General features: G+C 53.4%; 2 protein-coding genes across 2 annotated transcripts; one reads left to right on the forward strand and one right to left on the reverse strand.

The window, feature by feature from the left end:
- CCS (copper chaperone for superoxide dismutase) lies at window positions 1–12,328 on the reverse strand. Its single transcript, XM_029914760.1, has 8 exons — window positions 12,198–12,328; window positions 11,806–11,878; window positions 5,417–5,554; window positions 5,025–5,202; window positions 4,447–4,507; window positions 610–687; window positions 435–538; window positions 1–323 (listed from the first exon to the last, which is right to left on the reverse strand). The coding sequence occupies exons 1-8, from the start codon at window positions 12,234–12,236 to the stop codon at window positions 170–172; spliced, it is 825 nt and encodes a 274-aa protein (XP_029770620.1). The 5' UTR covers window positions 12,237–12,328; the 3' UTR covers window positions 1–169.
- A 167-nt stretch (window positions 12,329–12,495) lies between these two features.
- Window positions 12,496–15,492, forward strand: CCDC87 (coiled-coil domain containing 87). The gene has a single exon (XM_029957705.1). The coding sequence runs from the start codon at window positions 12,496–12,498 to the stop codon at window positions 15,088–15,090; it is 2,595 nt and encodes an 864-aa protein (XP_029813565.1). The 3' UTR covers window positions 15,091–15,492.
- Window positions 15,493–16,277: the final 785 nt, after the last annotated feature.

Consider the following 16,277-nt stretch of genomic DNA (forward strand, 5'->3'; position numbering starts at 1 on the left):
TTCTATACGAAAATAAAACTTTAATTTGCCAAGGGACCGTCACAGCACCCCCATGCAGCCTGTCCCCGAGCTCTGCTGGGACTGGGCAAGCAGGGGCTCCTGCCCGTCTCTCTGTAAGAGGAGGCGCTCAGCTGGGAGGACAGTCACACAGCCGAGGCCGAGGCCACGCTCACAGGTGTGCAGGGGACTTGGCCGGCTCCTTTCGTCCCTCACCAGCAATGGGCCGGTGTCGCTCCTCCCAGATGGTGAGGCCATCGCAAGAGCAGATCTGCTTGGGGTTCTGGAAAAGGCCTGCGGAGCGTGCGATGATGCCACAGGCCAGCCTGAGGGAGAATGTGTGGTCAGGAGCGGGCAGTGGAAACCGGTCTGGGCTCCTCCGGGGCTGGCTGTCCGTGGGGCACTGCTGGCCTCCTGCTGGGGGTGGCGGCACTCACCTCTCTCCCGAGTTCCCCGTGACCTTGGATAAGGGATGGCCGCCCCGGCCCAGGTCGTCTTCTCCCTCATCGATGACCAGGCTTCGGCCAATCACATCCCACACCTTTGAGGGCAGATAAGAGCCTCAGACAGTGGGCCTATTGGGAACGGTCCCCACCTTCTTTTCCACCTCACCTTCAGCCGCTCATCCTCCATCCTGAAGACAGCCCGGCCATCAGGGTCAGCGTGGACGTTCCCCAGGTCCCCTCGGTGCTGCGGTGGGACACAGAGATGAGGAGAGGGGCACGTGGGGCACCGCCCTCAGCGTCTGGCTTCCCGGTATCTGATTCCCCTTCCCCAAAATACCAGTGTCCTCCTCTGGGTGCAGTCTGGTAAGATACGGAATGGTCCAGGATACAAGGATGGCAGCGAGGTGCTCCCTCCCTGGGACCAAAATCCTGGCCAGTGACCCCTTCCTAGGAAGTCATGCACACTGGACCAGACCGCTTCTCCTCCAGGTTGTCACCCTCCCTGCAGCCCAGTTCTCCAGCCTCTCATGGACTCTAAGCCCTTGGCGGGCTGCAGGCGATTCCCCAGGGCTCAGGCTGGCCAGGTTCGGCTTCCTGACCACGGGAGGCAGCCAGCCAGCACCGTTCCCCGACTCCCAGCCTCCAGGAACAGAGAGAAGAAACACAGGGAGCAAAGAGCCTGACCTGCCCTCCCCAGAAGTTGGCTCTGCCTACCTTTTCCCTTGGAAGGTAATCAAAAATGTCCTAACACATATAGCAAGCACTTCCTCCATCAGACACACTCTGCTGGCATGCTGTAGCGTGCACATGCAGTCCTCACCCACGAGGAGCTCCAAGCATGGTGGGGGGACAGACGTCGAACAGACTAGCGATTATGAAACACAGAATTAGTACGGCAGCGAGTGGGTTTTCGGGTGACTGGACATTACTGATAAGTCACGGAGGCCCACGTCTGTGCAAATAAACTGTCCCCAGTCGGACGCGTTAGGCAGAAGCAAGTGCCTGTGCCAGTGTGGGCTGGTGCACGTGGCTTCGCTGGGAAGAATGGTCACAGGGCATGTCACTGGGGGCCGGGGCTGACAAGCAGTGGGAAGCGCCACTTCTGCTTTCTCTCGTTTCCCAGAGAGACATCTGCTTACACCTGGCAGTTTTTTTGTTAGCCTGTGTTGGCGACCTTTATGGTAGACAGATCAAGGAAGGGGAGGTGATACGGAGCCTTGAGGAGCATCTTCAGGACTGGGCTGAAAGGGCAAGCAGCCTGGCAGTGCGGCTCGGGGGGCATGACCCAGCAGCACAGTCCACTCCTGCCCCTGCCCTTGGGGAAGCGGAACCAGGGGCGGCAGGGCCTTGAATGTCACGCCAAGCAGCCGGGCAGGGCCTATGCCCTTAGGCGCTGGGAAGCCAAAAGGGCTTTGGGCAGGGGCATGGCAAGGTTCCTCTGGGCTTTGGGGCAGCCTCAAGCACAGCGCAAGAAGAGCAAGGATGGCGGGGAGGCGAGAGAAGGGAAGGCAGCTTGAGCACCGGTTAGGAGAGGTGCAAAGGGAGGCCGGCTCTGGTGTAAATCCCCACACAGAATTCACTTCCAGCTGGGCAAAAGCAGATGCAGAAATCCAAAAGGAATTTGTCAGTCATCATGGCAGCTGTGGCAGCTCAGCTCTGGCTCAAGTCTTCCTCTATCTCTATCAAGGACCTGGGGACAGTAGAGCAGCTGGGCCCAGCCCCTTTTCATCCCCTGCCCTGAGGGGCCTGGGCTACCGCAGGGCGAGAAGGTCCCTCACCCTTCTGGCCTCCATTTCCTAAGAGACCCAGTCCTGCCAGCTCCCGAATGCTCCTTGCCTGGCTCTGCCTATGGAGTCTCCCCCAGCCCCCGCCCCCCCGCCAGCTATGCCTGACATTCCCGCTCACTGTTCTTCGCCTGCATAATTCCTACGCAGCACCTTGCAAGGCTCGAGGGGGACAGCAGCCTCTATGATGCACCTTCCCTGTAGTGACATCCCTGTGCATTCTTTTACTGTGCGTGCGCTGGACCTAACGTCACTTACTAGGCTAGGTTACAAAAAGAACGGCTCCGTCTTGGACACCCTCTTGCGCGTACTCACTCTGGGCTTCCCCCTAGGAAGAGGCCCACGTGGCAAAGGACTAATGTCTCTGGCCAACGGTCAGTGAGGACCTAAGGCCAGTCAACGGCGACATGAGTCTTGAGATGATTGCAGCCCTAGCCGACACCTTGATTATAGTCATCCTAAGCCAGAGGCCCCCAGCTAAGCTGCACCTAGGTTCCTGCCCCAGAGGAACGGCGATGATGAACGCTTGCCGTTTTAAACCCCCAGGTTGGGAATGATTTGATTCGCAGTGATAGAACACTGCTACGCGGAGCGCAAACACAGCGCCGCACAGTGGACCGACAGAGACGCCTCTGCAGCTTCCCAGGGCAGGAGGGAAAAGGAGTCAAACTTCTGCCCATCGGAAATGTGACAGAGCTGACAAAAGTCCAAGAAATAAGGTACAGGAATTAAGAAACACGTACCGTAGCTTCATTTGTTTTGTGGCAGAAGGCTGCAAACCTTCATCAGAAAGAAATTACAAATCAAGGAAGCTTGTGAGTCCTGGGAGGGTGTAAAGAGGGGCTGCCAGTCCCCAGGATCGGGACCAGGCCCCAGAGCCTGCCCTGGTACTGAGCCTCGAAGTGCAGCGGGAACACGTACCCCAGAAGTAAAGGGGATGTGACTGGGCATTAGGAAACATTAAATCCCTGAGGGAGGGCAATCAGCTCGTGGATGACACCCAGCACAAAGATTTAATTCTGTCTTCCACACCTTCTCTAACATTCGCTAATCTCCATGTAAAGGAGAAAAAGCAGGCCTTCCTCAGTTAGCAGACCTTGCAGGCCAGAACCCAGCAAGACTCCAGGACTCCACAAACATTTATTTGGCCTCCAATGATCATTTTCACAATGACCCTGCTCTTAGGGCCACAAGTACTGGTTTTCCATTCTCTAGGACAGTATTAAGTTTCTTGTTATAAATAAATCGGCCTTAATTACATGAAATGATGTCTTGATTTGCTTCAAAATAATGGTGGAGAAAGGCTGGAGGTATAGATGGAAAATGACTGGGGCACCTGGGGGGCTCAGTCGGTTGAGCGTCAGACTTCGGCTCAGGTCATGATCTCACAGTTTGTGAGTTTGAGCCCTACGTCGGGCTCTGTGCTGACAGCTCGAAGCTGGAGCTGCTTCAGATTCTGTGTCTCTCTGTTCTCTGCCCCTCCCCCACTCATGCACGAAGGTGCGCACACACGTGTGCTCTCTCTCAAAAATAAACATTAAAAAAAGAAAAGACTGGCCATGAATTGGTCACTGTTGAAACTGGGTGATAGGGCCATGGAAATTTGGGACAAGTTTCTCTCCTTTGGAATGTCTGAAAATCTTCCGTGATAGATTATAGCATTAAAAATAACCAAACCTAAGAAAAAAACGGAGTTAACTTACAGGAAAATGTGGAATAACTAGCAGAACAAGTAATACTCAGAGAAGCAAAACCCAAGGCAGCATGCAACTCACTGCCGACGGGAAACAATTTCCTGGTGAAAAATGAAACTCCAGGCTGGGAGTTGCACCATCAGGAATGGCCTTTTTCATTCAGGCAAAATCTTCAGCGTCCACACCTTAAGCTTCTCCAGGAAGCTTTCTCCCACTGCCCATGTCCTTGGGCTCAGGCCAGATCGGGTGTTTGCCATGGGCTCCCGGGGCCTCCCACAGGCTCCTGCAAGGGTTGCTTCACTGCCCTGGAACCACGGGGTCCTTGGGGGTCTCCCTCACCAGCCTGTGAGCTCTTGGGGGGGGGCAGCCCTAACCACAGGGCGGGTCAATGTTTCTAAACGGGACAAAATAAAGCGAGGGGGCCCCACCAAAAAGGAATCGTACGCTAAGGCCCCAGGAGCAGCCTGTCCCGCCTGAGGCCTCGGGCCCCCTGGCAGCCTAAGCCTCACCCAGATGGCCACTTACCCGGTCAGAGTCCTCAGGGCCCCCATGAGATGTACCGTCAGGGTTAAAGTGGTCCCCGCAGCTAAGAAGAAAAGGGAGCAGGGAGGCAGCAAAACTGTGGCTCGCAGGCCAGGTGAGCCGTCCTCTCTCTTTATTTCACTCACTCACTCGACAAGCAGGCTCACTCGTACCAGGCTCTGGGTTGAGGGCACTGAGAAGAATCAGGTGTGGGTCCTTCCCTCAATAAACTTTTGGGGGGAGACGCAGATGAGTAAGCAACTAATCACATCACAGAATGACAAACACCCCGACACGGCGGCCTGCCCTTCTGTGTCAAGGAGTTACTTCCTTCTCAGAGGCAGGAAGGTGGCTACGAGCAGAAACATCAAGGTTCAAATCCCACTCTACCAGGTACATGCCCTGGGGCCTCTGATTGAGCCTCAGTTTCCTCATCTGTACACTGGGTCTGTGTGTATATGCCTTATAGTACTTGTGAGGAATGAGTGTGAAAGCGTGCGTAGACGGCTGAATACAGCCTCTGCACATGGTGGGTGCACAGCTGGGGGAATGTGCCACCGGGGAAGTTACAGGGGACTTACCTGCTGCAGTTCCCTGTGAGGTCCCCAAACTGGTGGACGTGGAGTCCATGCAGCCCAGGCTCCAGGCCGTCAATGGTCCCCTCAATGAGGCAGCGCGCAGGGGTCAGCTGTAGGAAGCGCACCACCCCTTGCACAGGGCCGGGCCCCTCCAGAATGGCAACTGCTGCCCCCAGATTCTCTGCAAGGTAGCGGACACCTGGGCTGGCTCGCCATCTCCACCCCACGCCTTCATCAGCTCAGAAAGGGCAAGGAGGGAGCCCCACATACCTTTCATGCCTTCCCCAAAGCTGCTTGAGCCCCAAACCCCCAAATCCTATGGTTTAGATGTGCACCGGCTCCAGGCCCCCCTCCCTCCCAAGGAAGCCAAGGCCAGGGCCCTAGTGGCTACTCACGTAATAGGCCACTGCCCATGCCCTTGAGCACCGCCTGGCGCCCTGTGCCTTCTAAAAGGGCCTGCACCTCCTGGCTGGGCAGGGTGGTCTGCACCAGGACCATCTGGCTCTCCAGCTGCACCTCCACACTCTGGACGCCTGGGGGAAAAGAGCGGGGAGAGGGCAGTCGAGGGCTGACACCCCTGGGGCAATTCCCCGACCTCATCTCCACCAACCTTCCCATGGCTGGAGGCAAGCTCGGAAGCTGCCTGCTGGCTGTGTAAGGCCCTCAACCTCTGAGTCTGTGGCTTTATAAATAAAGTGAGGATACCGCCACCTTACCCCCAGGATTATTGTGTGTCCTTGTTACACGCCAGGAGTTATTTATAACTTAAGAAAGACAGGTAATTATTTAAGGTGTTTTTACAAAAGTGGGCCATCAGCATTTCATTATTTATGATAGCCCAAAGGAGAAAACAGCCCACATGCCCATCATCTGACGAATGGATAAAGAAAATGTGCATCCAGGGGCACCTGGGTGGCTCAGCTGGTCGAGCGTCCAACTTCGGCTCAAGTCATGACCTCACAGTTCGTGGGTTTGAGCCCCATATCAGGCTCACTTCTGTCAGCGGGGAGCCTGCTTTGGATCCTCTGTCCCCCTCTCTCTCTCTGTCCCTCCCCTGCTGGTACTATCTCAACAATAAATAAACATTAAAAAAAAAGAGAAAGAAAATGTGCATCCATACAATGGAATATTTCTCAACCACTAAGAGATAAAAAGGAATCAAAGGGCTGATAGTGCCACCACTGGGATGCACCCAGAAAACATGTTAAGTGAGAACCAGTCCCAGAAGACCACATATTAGATGATGCCATTATGGACAAAGTGTCCAAAACAGGAAAACCTAGAGCGACAACAGAGTAGGGGCTGGGGGGATAGGAAGGTGACAGCAAAGTGTACGATTCCTACAATCGATAGTGGTGATGGCTGCACAACTCTGAACATTAAAAACCATTGAACTGTACACTTAAAATGGGTGTATTTTATGATATTTGAATTATATGTCAACAAAACTGTCACACGTATCAAAAAGGGGGGTGGCTGGGCGGTTAAGCGTCAGACTCTCAGTTTGGGCTCAGGTCCTAATCTCACAGTTCATGAGATCGAGCCCCGCATCAGGCTCCTCACTGACAGTATGGAGCCTGCTTGGGGTTCTCTCTTTCCTTCTTACGCTGCCCCTCCCCTGCTCCTGCTCCCTCCCTCTCTCTCAAAATAAATTAATTTAGAAAGTGAGGGGGTTAGGGAGCCTGGGGGGGCTCAGTCAGTTGAGTGTCCAACTCTTGATTTTGGATCAGGTCATGATCCCAGAGTCAAGAGATTTAGCCGTGCATTGAGCTCTGCACAGAGAGTGGAGCCTGCTTGAGATTCTCTCTCTCTTTCTTTCCCTTTGCTGTGTGCACATGTGCTCTCTCTAAAATAAAAATAAAAGTAAAAGGGAAGGTGCTAGCACCATCATCATGAGAGCGAACATTTCCACACAAGCACTGTGGGCTTTTTTATACTTTGCCCATATTAGCTCATTGGACACTCAAGTAACTGTGTGAGGCGGGTCCTCTTCTCCCTGTACCACCGATGGGAACATTGCAGAGAGACTTAAGAACCTTGCTCAGATGCACAGTGTAGTAAATCGGGGAACTGGAAACCTTGCTCTGGAAACCTGCCCCTCCTCTGTCCTCCTGTCAGAGCTCCCTTTTCCCCCAAGGGCGCAGGAGCTGTGTGTGGGCCACAGAGGTCAGGTCTCAAAGTCAGTCAGTGTGTCTCCGGTGCCCCCCAAAGCCCTAAAGTCACCCTGTGTGCGCACGGACTGCGGGATGACTGACACACGCCCAACTCTGAGGGCCACTGAGCCGACTCAAAGAAGGAAGAGAAGGGGCTTCTCCTTCGTTCAGATATTCGGGCCTCCCACGCCTTTTAAGAGAGCTCTCAAACCCTTAGCCGGCGTGCAGGTGGTGGGTGGGGAGCTCTAAGGCCGCTTTCCCCGGCAGGGCTTCCACCATTCTGCTTTCTTAGTAAATGTGTCCCTTGCTCCACAGGGTAAGCCCAGGGGAGCGGTGGGCCGTCCAGAAGACAAAGGTTAAATAAGCCGTCTCACCCTGTGAGCTGGTGCCCTGTGAACTGAAAGCTGCACGGACTACTGGTTTTCCCTGCATCTTTGGTTTCCCTCCTCTGTATTCTTTCAACAAGGGTGTGCAGGGCATGGAGGAGGTCAGGGTCTGGAAAAGCACTGGTCCTTGTCCTCAGGGAGCTCACAGGCTGTGGGAGAAGCCGGACTCTGTGTGGATTAACCATCAGGCAGAGATGGGAATAACAGCCCAGGGGGCAAAACTGGGAAAGGCTATTAGGGGGAGGTAGCGCCCGAGAGGCAGGACTCTCAGAGGCTTGTGTCTTCAGGTCCCCTGCAGCAGCAGCAGCGACACTGTTGGAAAAATGTAGGAGGAGTAGAATTTGCAAGACAGCAGACGAACACACGGTCACACGCATCCCCTCTCCTGCAAGTTCAGGGTGACTCTGGGAGAAGAAAACCCTCCAAATTACCAGACTGGCCCTGACTTCAAACAAAATTTTACCCTGAGCCACCAGGTAGCCTGTGAAGCGTTGGGAGCTCTGGGTTCCCCCAGAGATGCCTCTGGGTGCCAAGGGCCGCAAAGGGGACTCAGGAAGGGTAATGGGAGACCTCTGTGGTCTGGCTCCGGGGTCTGCCAAGAGCTGTGCTCTGTCTTACACACATCAGGAGGATGACACTGTCCGCATCCGGCAGGTGAGGTGAGGCCAGGGGGCGACACACCTGGCTCGGAAGACAGCCTGTCCAACCCCAAAGCCCATGTTTGGTCTCCTCGTCTCACCAGAAGTAGGGTTGAGTCCCAAAGGCTGATGTTCTGAGGCTCCAGGGGCTCAGATAAGCACATAGTGTAAGAAACTTTGCCTTATTTGACAAGCATACACTAAGCACCTGCCACATGCCATGTTCCAGGCAGTGCAAGCAGAGCAGGGAACAAGTCAGGTCACAACTCCAACCCATGAAACGGCACTTGTTCCAGTGCAGGGGTACAAATGTCAAATACGCACAAACAACAGAGTTTCAAAGAGTGAAAAGTATGATCGGTGAAACAGGTGTTAGGGAACAAATGGGGGACAAGCCACTTAGGCCGCTCAAGGAAGGTCTCCTTGAACCTCTGCGTGAAGGCCCGAATGTAGTCAGGTAAGGGTATTCCAAAGAGGGAACTACATGGCCAAAGACTTTGAGGCAGGAACAACGTTGACATGTTCTAAGAAGAGAGGAAGGCCAGTGTGGCCAGAGCTAAGAGTAAAGAGGGAGTTAGAGGGGCGCCAGGGTGGCTGGGTGGGTTGAGCATCTGATTCGTGATTTTTGGCTCAGGTCATGATCTCAGGGTCATGAGATCTACTCCTGCTTCGGGCACCGCACTGGGTGTGGAGCCTGCTTAAGACCCCCTGTGTCCCCCTGCTCCTTCCCTGCTCATGCATATTCTCTCTCTCTAAAAAAGTTATGAATAAATAAATAAGAGAATAGTTAGATACGAAGCTATAAGTGAAGACCAAACAACGCCCAAAAGGAAAGACTCTGGATTTTAATTTTAATGCAATGGGAGGCCACTGGGAGAAGCCAAGTGTACAGGGGTTGAGAATGTGGACTCTGGAGTTGAAACTCTGAGTCTGCCACATACTAGACGTGTGGTCTTAGACAAGTTACTCAACCTTTCTGTTGGGCTGTCTATTCAGTTTCTTCATCTGCAAATGGAGATACCACTACCTTCTTCAGAGAAATATTAAAGGCCTAAAGGAGCAGTGCTTGGCCCCTGGGACACTCTCAAACATTATTACTTCTAGAGGATTTTAAGCAAGGCAGTGATATCATCTAAGGTACAATTTTATTTTATTTTATTACTTAAAAATTTTTTTAATGTTTATTTACTTTTGAGAGAAAGAGAGAGAGAGAAAGAGAGAGTCAGAGCATAAGCTGGGGAGGGGCAGAGAGAGAAGGAGACAGAATCTGAAGGAGGCTCCAGGCTCTGAGCTGTCAGCACAGAGCCCAACGCGGGGCTCGAACCCACGAACCATGAGATCATGACCTCTGCCAAAGTCAGATGCCCAACCGACTGAGCAACCCAGGCGCCCCAAGGTACAATTTTAAAAATCGCCTTGGCTTTTGTATGGGAAAGCTATTGGAGCCGGCAACAGAAGCAACAGGGAGTCCAAAGACGAGGTTCTTGTGTCGTTCAGGGAGAGGTAAAGTGACTTGCATCAGTGTCAAGGCCAAAGTATGGAAAAACGAAGGCTCACTTCTGAATATATTTTAGATATACAGCAGACAAGACTTTCTGATGGACTGGCTTCCATGCGGGTAGGTTTCTCTTCTGGGGTCTCCTAAGAGCTGATTGTCTGCTTCTCAAGTGGGAGGGCCCCAGTGGGAAATTCCCTGTGATATGCACTTCCTCAACTCTTGACCTTGATCTGAACCAAGGCTGGCTCCCCAGCTGGGCAGGATTCAGTGCAGCTGGTGCAGAGCGCGACCAGGCCAGCCCTTATTTAGCTCAAAGCCTAGTAAGAGAGAAAACAAAACCACAGAGAACTCTAGGATGTGTGACAAGCGTTCAAGGAAGTAAGCCTTGGGCTTGGAGCTTTCTCCCACATATTTCCTAGAAGAGTAGAACCCTCTTCTCCAAAATCCCAGGCCTCCCAGAGAGCCAAATCTCTCTCTCTGCTTCCGTATCTGTCCCCGAATGCCTCTGCCCAATCAGACTGCCGCCTACTGTAAGCCTTCCTCTCATAATGTCTTTTTTTTTTTTAATGTTTTATTTATTTTTGAGACAGAGAGAGACAGAGCATGAGCGAGGAGGGGCAGAGAGAGAGGGAGACACAGAATCCGAAGCAGGCTCCAGGCTCTGAGCTGTCAGCACGGAGTTCAACGTGAGGCTCGAACGTTGACCTGAGCTGAAGTCAGAGGCTTAACTGACTGAGCCACCCAGGTGCCCCTTGCTCTCATAATTTCTAAGATTTAGTGAGCTCTCCTTACATGCCAAAGATTTTTCTAAAGCGCTTTACATGTATTTTTTTTATTTATACTTTTTTTAATGTTTATTTTGGAAAGAGCATGAATGGAGGAGGGGCAGAGAGAGAGGGAGACACAGAACCCAAAGCAGGGTCCAGGCTCTGAGCTGTCAGTACAGACCCCGACGCGGGGCTTGAACCCACGAACCGAGAGATCATGACCTGAGCTGAAGTCAGATGTTCAACTGACTGAGCCACCCCGGGGCCCCGTACATGTATTAACTAACTTATTCTTCATGGCAGTCCTGAAGAGTAGCTTCTATTATGCCCGCTTAAATGCTGAAGAAACAGGCCTAAATAGTAACATGCATGAAGTCTAAGTGCCGTTCAGTGGCAAAGAGGGGATCTGGCCACAGGCTGAGTCTAGAGCACACACCCTTACCCACTACGGATGCCCTGCACAGGCCAAGCGCCACAGCGGCCCTAGCTTCAGAACCCCTCTCATCTCATCTCTGCCCAGAACTGCTCTCTTCCATGAGCAATGCTTGCATGCTCATCGTTACCTGAGGGCAGACTGTGTCTGAAACATTTGTCCCTAAAAAGCCCCCAGTGTCTGGTCCATACCTGCTGAATGACTGGATGAACATTTAACAGAATCACAGGAAGGCAGTTCCCAGTGTCACACTGGTGGCTTTGCCCTCTCAGATATTTCTGATTGTGCCAGGTCACCTCCAGACCAGTTAACTGGCTTATAAGGATCAGGAACTGCCTAGGATGGAAAATGGCCAGGGCTACTGTTTGCTTTGTCAAGATTATGCTGTTGGGCAAGCAAGAGCTGCCTGTTATCCAGGGAACGCCCTCTGTAAGTGGGGCTAGCTCCTCATCCTCTGGGCACCTGAGATGTGTGACACCACTGTGTCAGAGCCAGTAGAGGGCTCTGGTAGGGCAGGCTTGAGATCCCACTCTAGGCTCTGCCTCTGCGTCTCTGTGTGACTGAGAATATTCCTTCCTGGGGCGCCTGGGTGGCTCAGTCGGTTAAGCGTCCGACTTTGGCTCAGGTCATGATCTCACAGTTCGTGAGTTCAAGCCCTGCACCGGTCTGTACTGACGGCTCGGAGCCTGGAGCCTGCTTTGGATTCTTTGTCTTCCTAGCTCTCTGCCCCTCCCATGCTCATGCTCTCTGTGTATCTCAATAATAAATAAAAATGTTTTTAAACAGCATATTCCTTCCTGTCTCTGGGTCTCAATTTCTACACCTGTAAATGGAAGTAGGGTTGGTCTAGGAGACTTCCCGGCTCCTTCTAGAGGCCTCAAGACTATCTGAGGTTTTTCTGGCTCTTACCTGCCACTCCTTGTAGGGACCTGCGCACCGCGTCCACGCAGCTCTCACAAGTCATCTGCACCGCGAACTCCAGCTGCAAGGGGGACAGGGACGGGCTGATGACGAGTTGGGGACCCCCTCCTGCGTGACCCTGCTTCACTACCTCCCCTTTGGCCGCCCGGAAAGCCTAGGAAAACGTCCTCACGTGACCCCTCCTCAAGTGCCCTCCTTATCAGTCATGATCGTTCCAAGACCAACACCCCAACCCTCCGTCAAAGCCAAGAGGCCCGCAAGTCTCCGGGGAGGCCCCAGGCCCCGCCCCAGGTGCTTGCTCCTTCCCTTCTTCCTGGGTTAACCCTGGGGGCCAAGGCTCTCTGCCCAGAGAGGCTCCCACACGAGGCCTCGACCCTCACCGTGCAGGCGGTGCCGCGGTCCCCGGAGTCCGAAGCCATCCTGGACCTAGTCACCTGCCAGAAGACCTAAACCGCTCGAGGTCTCAGGTGCAATCCTCTAACTGCGTCGCGGAGAGGCGGGGCCTCGGAAACCACGCTTTGCCCCGCCTCCTGGCGGGGGCGCACGTAACCCCGCCCCCTGCGCGGAACGCTTTGGCAGACACTGCCTGCGCAGGCGCACTCCAGCCCTCCGGCCCTTGGTTGCCTTAGTAACTACTTGGCCTCTTCACGCCGGACCTCCGGTGCGGCCCCCGCAAAAATGGAGCCCTGTAAGCCCAAGCCCGAGCCCGAGCTCCAGCGATATTACCACCGGTTGCTGGGTCCACTGTCTCTCTTCCCCCGCAAGGCGACCTTCCCAGAATCTCAGAAGCGCCTCCCGCCAGAGGTCCCGACGCCTCTGCCCTTGCCGGTCTCACGGCTGACGGCGGCGTCTCTGTGCCGCCAGGTGGCCAAGCGGCTGGCCAATAGTGGCCTGGCGGTGCGCGTGCCTACCGAAGGCCGTCTCCGTTTCAGTCAGGTCATCCTCGATGAGCTGAAGTGCAGCTGGCAGGAGCCTCCCGCCGAACCTAGTCTAAACCACTTGAACAACCAGAGACTGCGGAAGCGGCTCCTGGTCTACGTGCTGCTCAGTAGCGAGCAGCTCTTCTTACACTACCTGCACCTGCTGAAGACCATGTCGACCTCCGCAAGTGTCTTCACTGAATCAGCCACGCTCACCCGTTTGACCGCCAGCCTCGCCAGGGACTGCACAAACCTTCTTACCAGCCCTAAGGTCTATCGTTGCCTGTTCGCCGACTTCCGCACCCTGCTGAAGGTAGAGCAGGCGCACCGCGGCGTGCACAAGCTGCGTCCTGTAGGCCCTACTGGGGCTTTCAAGCTTTCCCCTACCCCCTGGCTTCACAGCAGCAGCAGCTTCGCCCAAGGACCGCCCTGCAGCCTCAACCTGAACTATCTCATCCAACTCAGCCGCCCGCAGGTGTTTCTCAGGAAGCCTGAACCGGATCCAGTGAAGGAACTGAAGTCCATCCCCCAGCTGAAGAAGAAACGTCTCCAGTGGCTGTCCTCCATGCAGAAGAAGAGAGAAACCGACCTCAGTTCTGCACAGATTGTGTCACTGCCCGAGTACTCCGTGACTCCAGCCAGCGGGGCTCCCCCTACCTCCCACTTGCCCCTCTACTCCCAGCTCCTACACAGAGGCCAGTCCATGCCCTCTCTGCGGGAGGGCTGGAAGCTAGCAGATGAATTGGGCCTTCCTCCACTCCCCCCTCGCCCCTTAACCCCACTGGTCCTAGCTCCAGAGAGCAAACCAGAACTGGCAGAGGACACAGTGGCTGAGGACCTGAAACGGATGATAAGTCACACGAAATTGAAGAGGACTCACTACTACTCATCACTGGACACAGGCCTGCCCCCACTCCTAGGGGCTCTGATGCACCGCCCAGCTGCAGCGAATCGCTTGGCGGAACTGCAGAGAATGTTGAAGAGCCTCGAAGAGGAAGAAGCCACTGGGGAGTGGGGCATCCAGGGCCCCAAATCCCGTCCCCTTCAACCACAGCCAGTAACTGTTACTTTAAAGCTAGGAAATCAGGCTGTGGTCCAGACAGCTGCTGTGCAGGTCTCTGAGAGAAAATTTTTGGACTCCTTCCATGTCAGTGGGGCCGGAGTTCTATACAATCACCTGGCTGGTGAACTAGAACCCAAACTTATTGAGGCAATGGATAGAGGTTACTTTGTTGCCAATAACATCAGGGAGGTCTACAAGGAGTTGATGGGCCGTGTCTCTCTTGACCACTTCTCTTTTGACCAGGGACCCCTCATCGAACCTGCAGCCAATAAAGACTTGTCAACCTACCTGTCCTCAGCCTTTCTACATCAAGAAAAACAGCATTGCATCATCAATCCCAAGTTAGCGGGACTTTATTCCCAGAGAGCCAATGTTATACAATCCAGCTCTGATAGGCTATCCCTCACATCACTCCAAGCAAGCAAAGGCGGGGAGAAGTGGTCAAACAAAACTCCATGGATGAACTGGCAGAAAACCACCTTGTCTGTGACTGACTACTTCAAGTTCCTCACCAGCCAGGAGACAGACTTCCTCCACGTCATCTTCCAAATGTATGAGAAGGATGTCCCCGTGGAGGTCATAGCCCCTGCCAAAGAGTCCGTAAAGATTCAGTGCCCACCCCCCTTGCAGGAAGATGAAGAACCAGACTTTGTGCCAGGAGAGTGGGATTGGAACACAGTGCTGGGGCACAGGCTAGGACCTAAGAGGAGCAGCCCCCTGGGAGAACCCTATAAAATCCTGAACCTGCAGAAGCGTCTGGAGCGGCTGTGGTCCATGCTTGAGGTCCCTGACAAGGATCGGCTGGACATGGCCATCAAGTACAGCTCCAACGCTCATCTGAAGCAGCTGCCTTCGTTGGTGAGTGCCTGGGAGAAAGCCCTGAAACCCATTCAGCTGCGGGAAATGTTGATGGAGAAACTGGAATGGTTTGAGCGACAAGCTTCTGACCCCAACCGCTTCTTCCAAAAGACTGACATGGGCCTGAGTCGCTTCCTGGAGGAGAATCAGCTCCGCAACCGCCTACACAGAAAGATCAATCTAGTGCAGACCCCTTTGGCTTCCCTCCTGGAGGAGATTGAGTCAGTCTTTGGTGAGCCAGTGACCTTTAAGGGGCGGCGATACCTGGACAAGATGAAGCATGACAAGGTGGAGATGCTCTACTGGCTGCAGCAGCGGCGACGGGTCCACCACCTGGCCCGGGCTCAGAAGGCCTCCCACCAGCCAGGGCTCTTCCAGAAGCCCGACAGCCAGCCTTTAGTAGCTCCTGGGAATACTCCCATTATTCTCTGACAAGGCCAAGTGCCCTCAAATCCTTCCCTCATCCCCAAGCATGTAGCAGATCCTCCAGACCCCTTGGCTGCTTCAGAAGAGACACCTAGAGGTGCAGGATTCAGGAACATTGTGCTTCCAACTACCAAGGGACTGAGATTAATACTTTATTTTGATGTGAGAGTCTCATAAAGCATCCCCAAACGCAGAAGCCCAGTAGTCCCACTGATTTCAAGCCATGCACAAAAGAGGCAAGATCTCATATATCCAAAGAACTGAGACCATTCCTTGGAGTCCATTGTAATGGGAAATGGCAGACAGAAGCAAACCTTCACCTTTGGGACACCTCAGCTTAGCATTTGTCACACTACATTAAATTGGCTGGTTCTATGGCATGATGCTTGAGAGCTTGCTCTCAGGGTATCAGGGTGGCTCAGTCGTGATCTCAGGTAATGATCTCACAGTTTATAAGCTCGGGCCCCACATAAGGCTCTGTGCTGACTGCTTGAGGTTCTCTCGTCTGTCTCAGCCTTTCCCCTGCTTGCGTGCACACACTTTTCTCTCAAAAATAAATGAATAAACATTAAAATAATAAAAGAGCTAGGGCTCTGGGGTGGGAAGTACAGATTTAAGTCCCGGCTTTGTGACCTTAGCCAAATTACCTAATTCCTCTGGACCTGGACCATCGTATGTCAGATAATGGGGCTGGATTCAGCTTGTTACTTCCACTTCTAGGAACCTGTTGGCCGAGCTAAATATTTGTATTATGTGTTTACCAGTTAACACAGATGTGGTACAAGAACACAAGGGCGTATACTGACAAGTCTCTTGCCCATCCCCACCTCCCATCCCCTGGTTCCCCCACTGTGGGACCATCACCAGTTCTTGTGTATATTTCCATTCTCTTATTCAGCAAATATTTACCAAGCACCTACTGGGTGAAACATGCTTGGTCTATATCCCCGCCCTTCATAGAGTATACACATCTACGTTACTCGGGAGAAACAGACCATAAACCATAAACATAGTGCCTAAGCACACCGAATAATAGAATGTTAGAAAGCAATAAGCACTGAGGACTATAGAAAAAGGAGAGGAGGGTAAGAGGAAACAAAGCGTGAAGGATGTCATTTTAATTAGGGTGGTCAAAAAAATTAGGGTGGTCAGTGCAGGCCTCCCTGGGAAAGTAAGGTTTGGACAAACTATTG

The sequence above is a fragment of the Suricata suricatta genome, chromosome 11 (assembly GCF_006229205.1).
Source record: "Suricata suricatta isolate VVHF042 chromosome 11, meerkat_22Aug2017_6uvM2_HiC, whole genome shotgun sequence".
NCBI lineage: Eukaryota > Metazoa > Chordata > Mammalia > Carnivora > Herpestidae > Suricata > Suricata suricatta.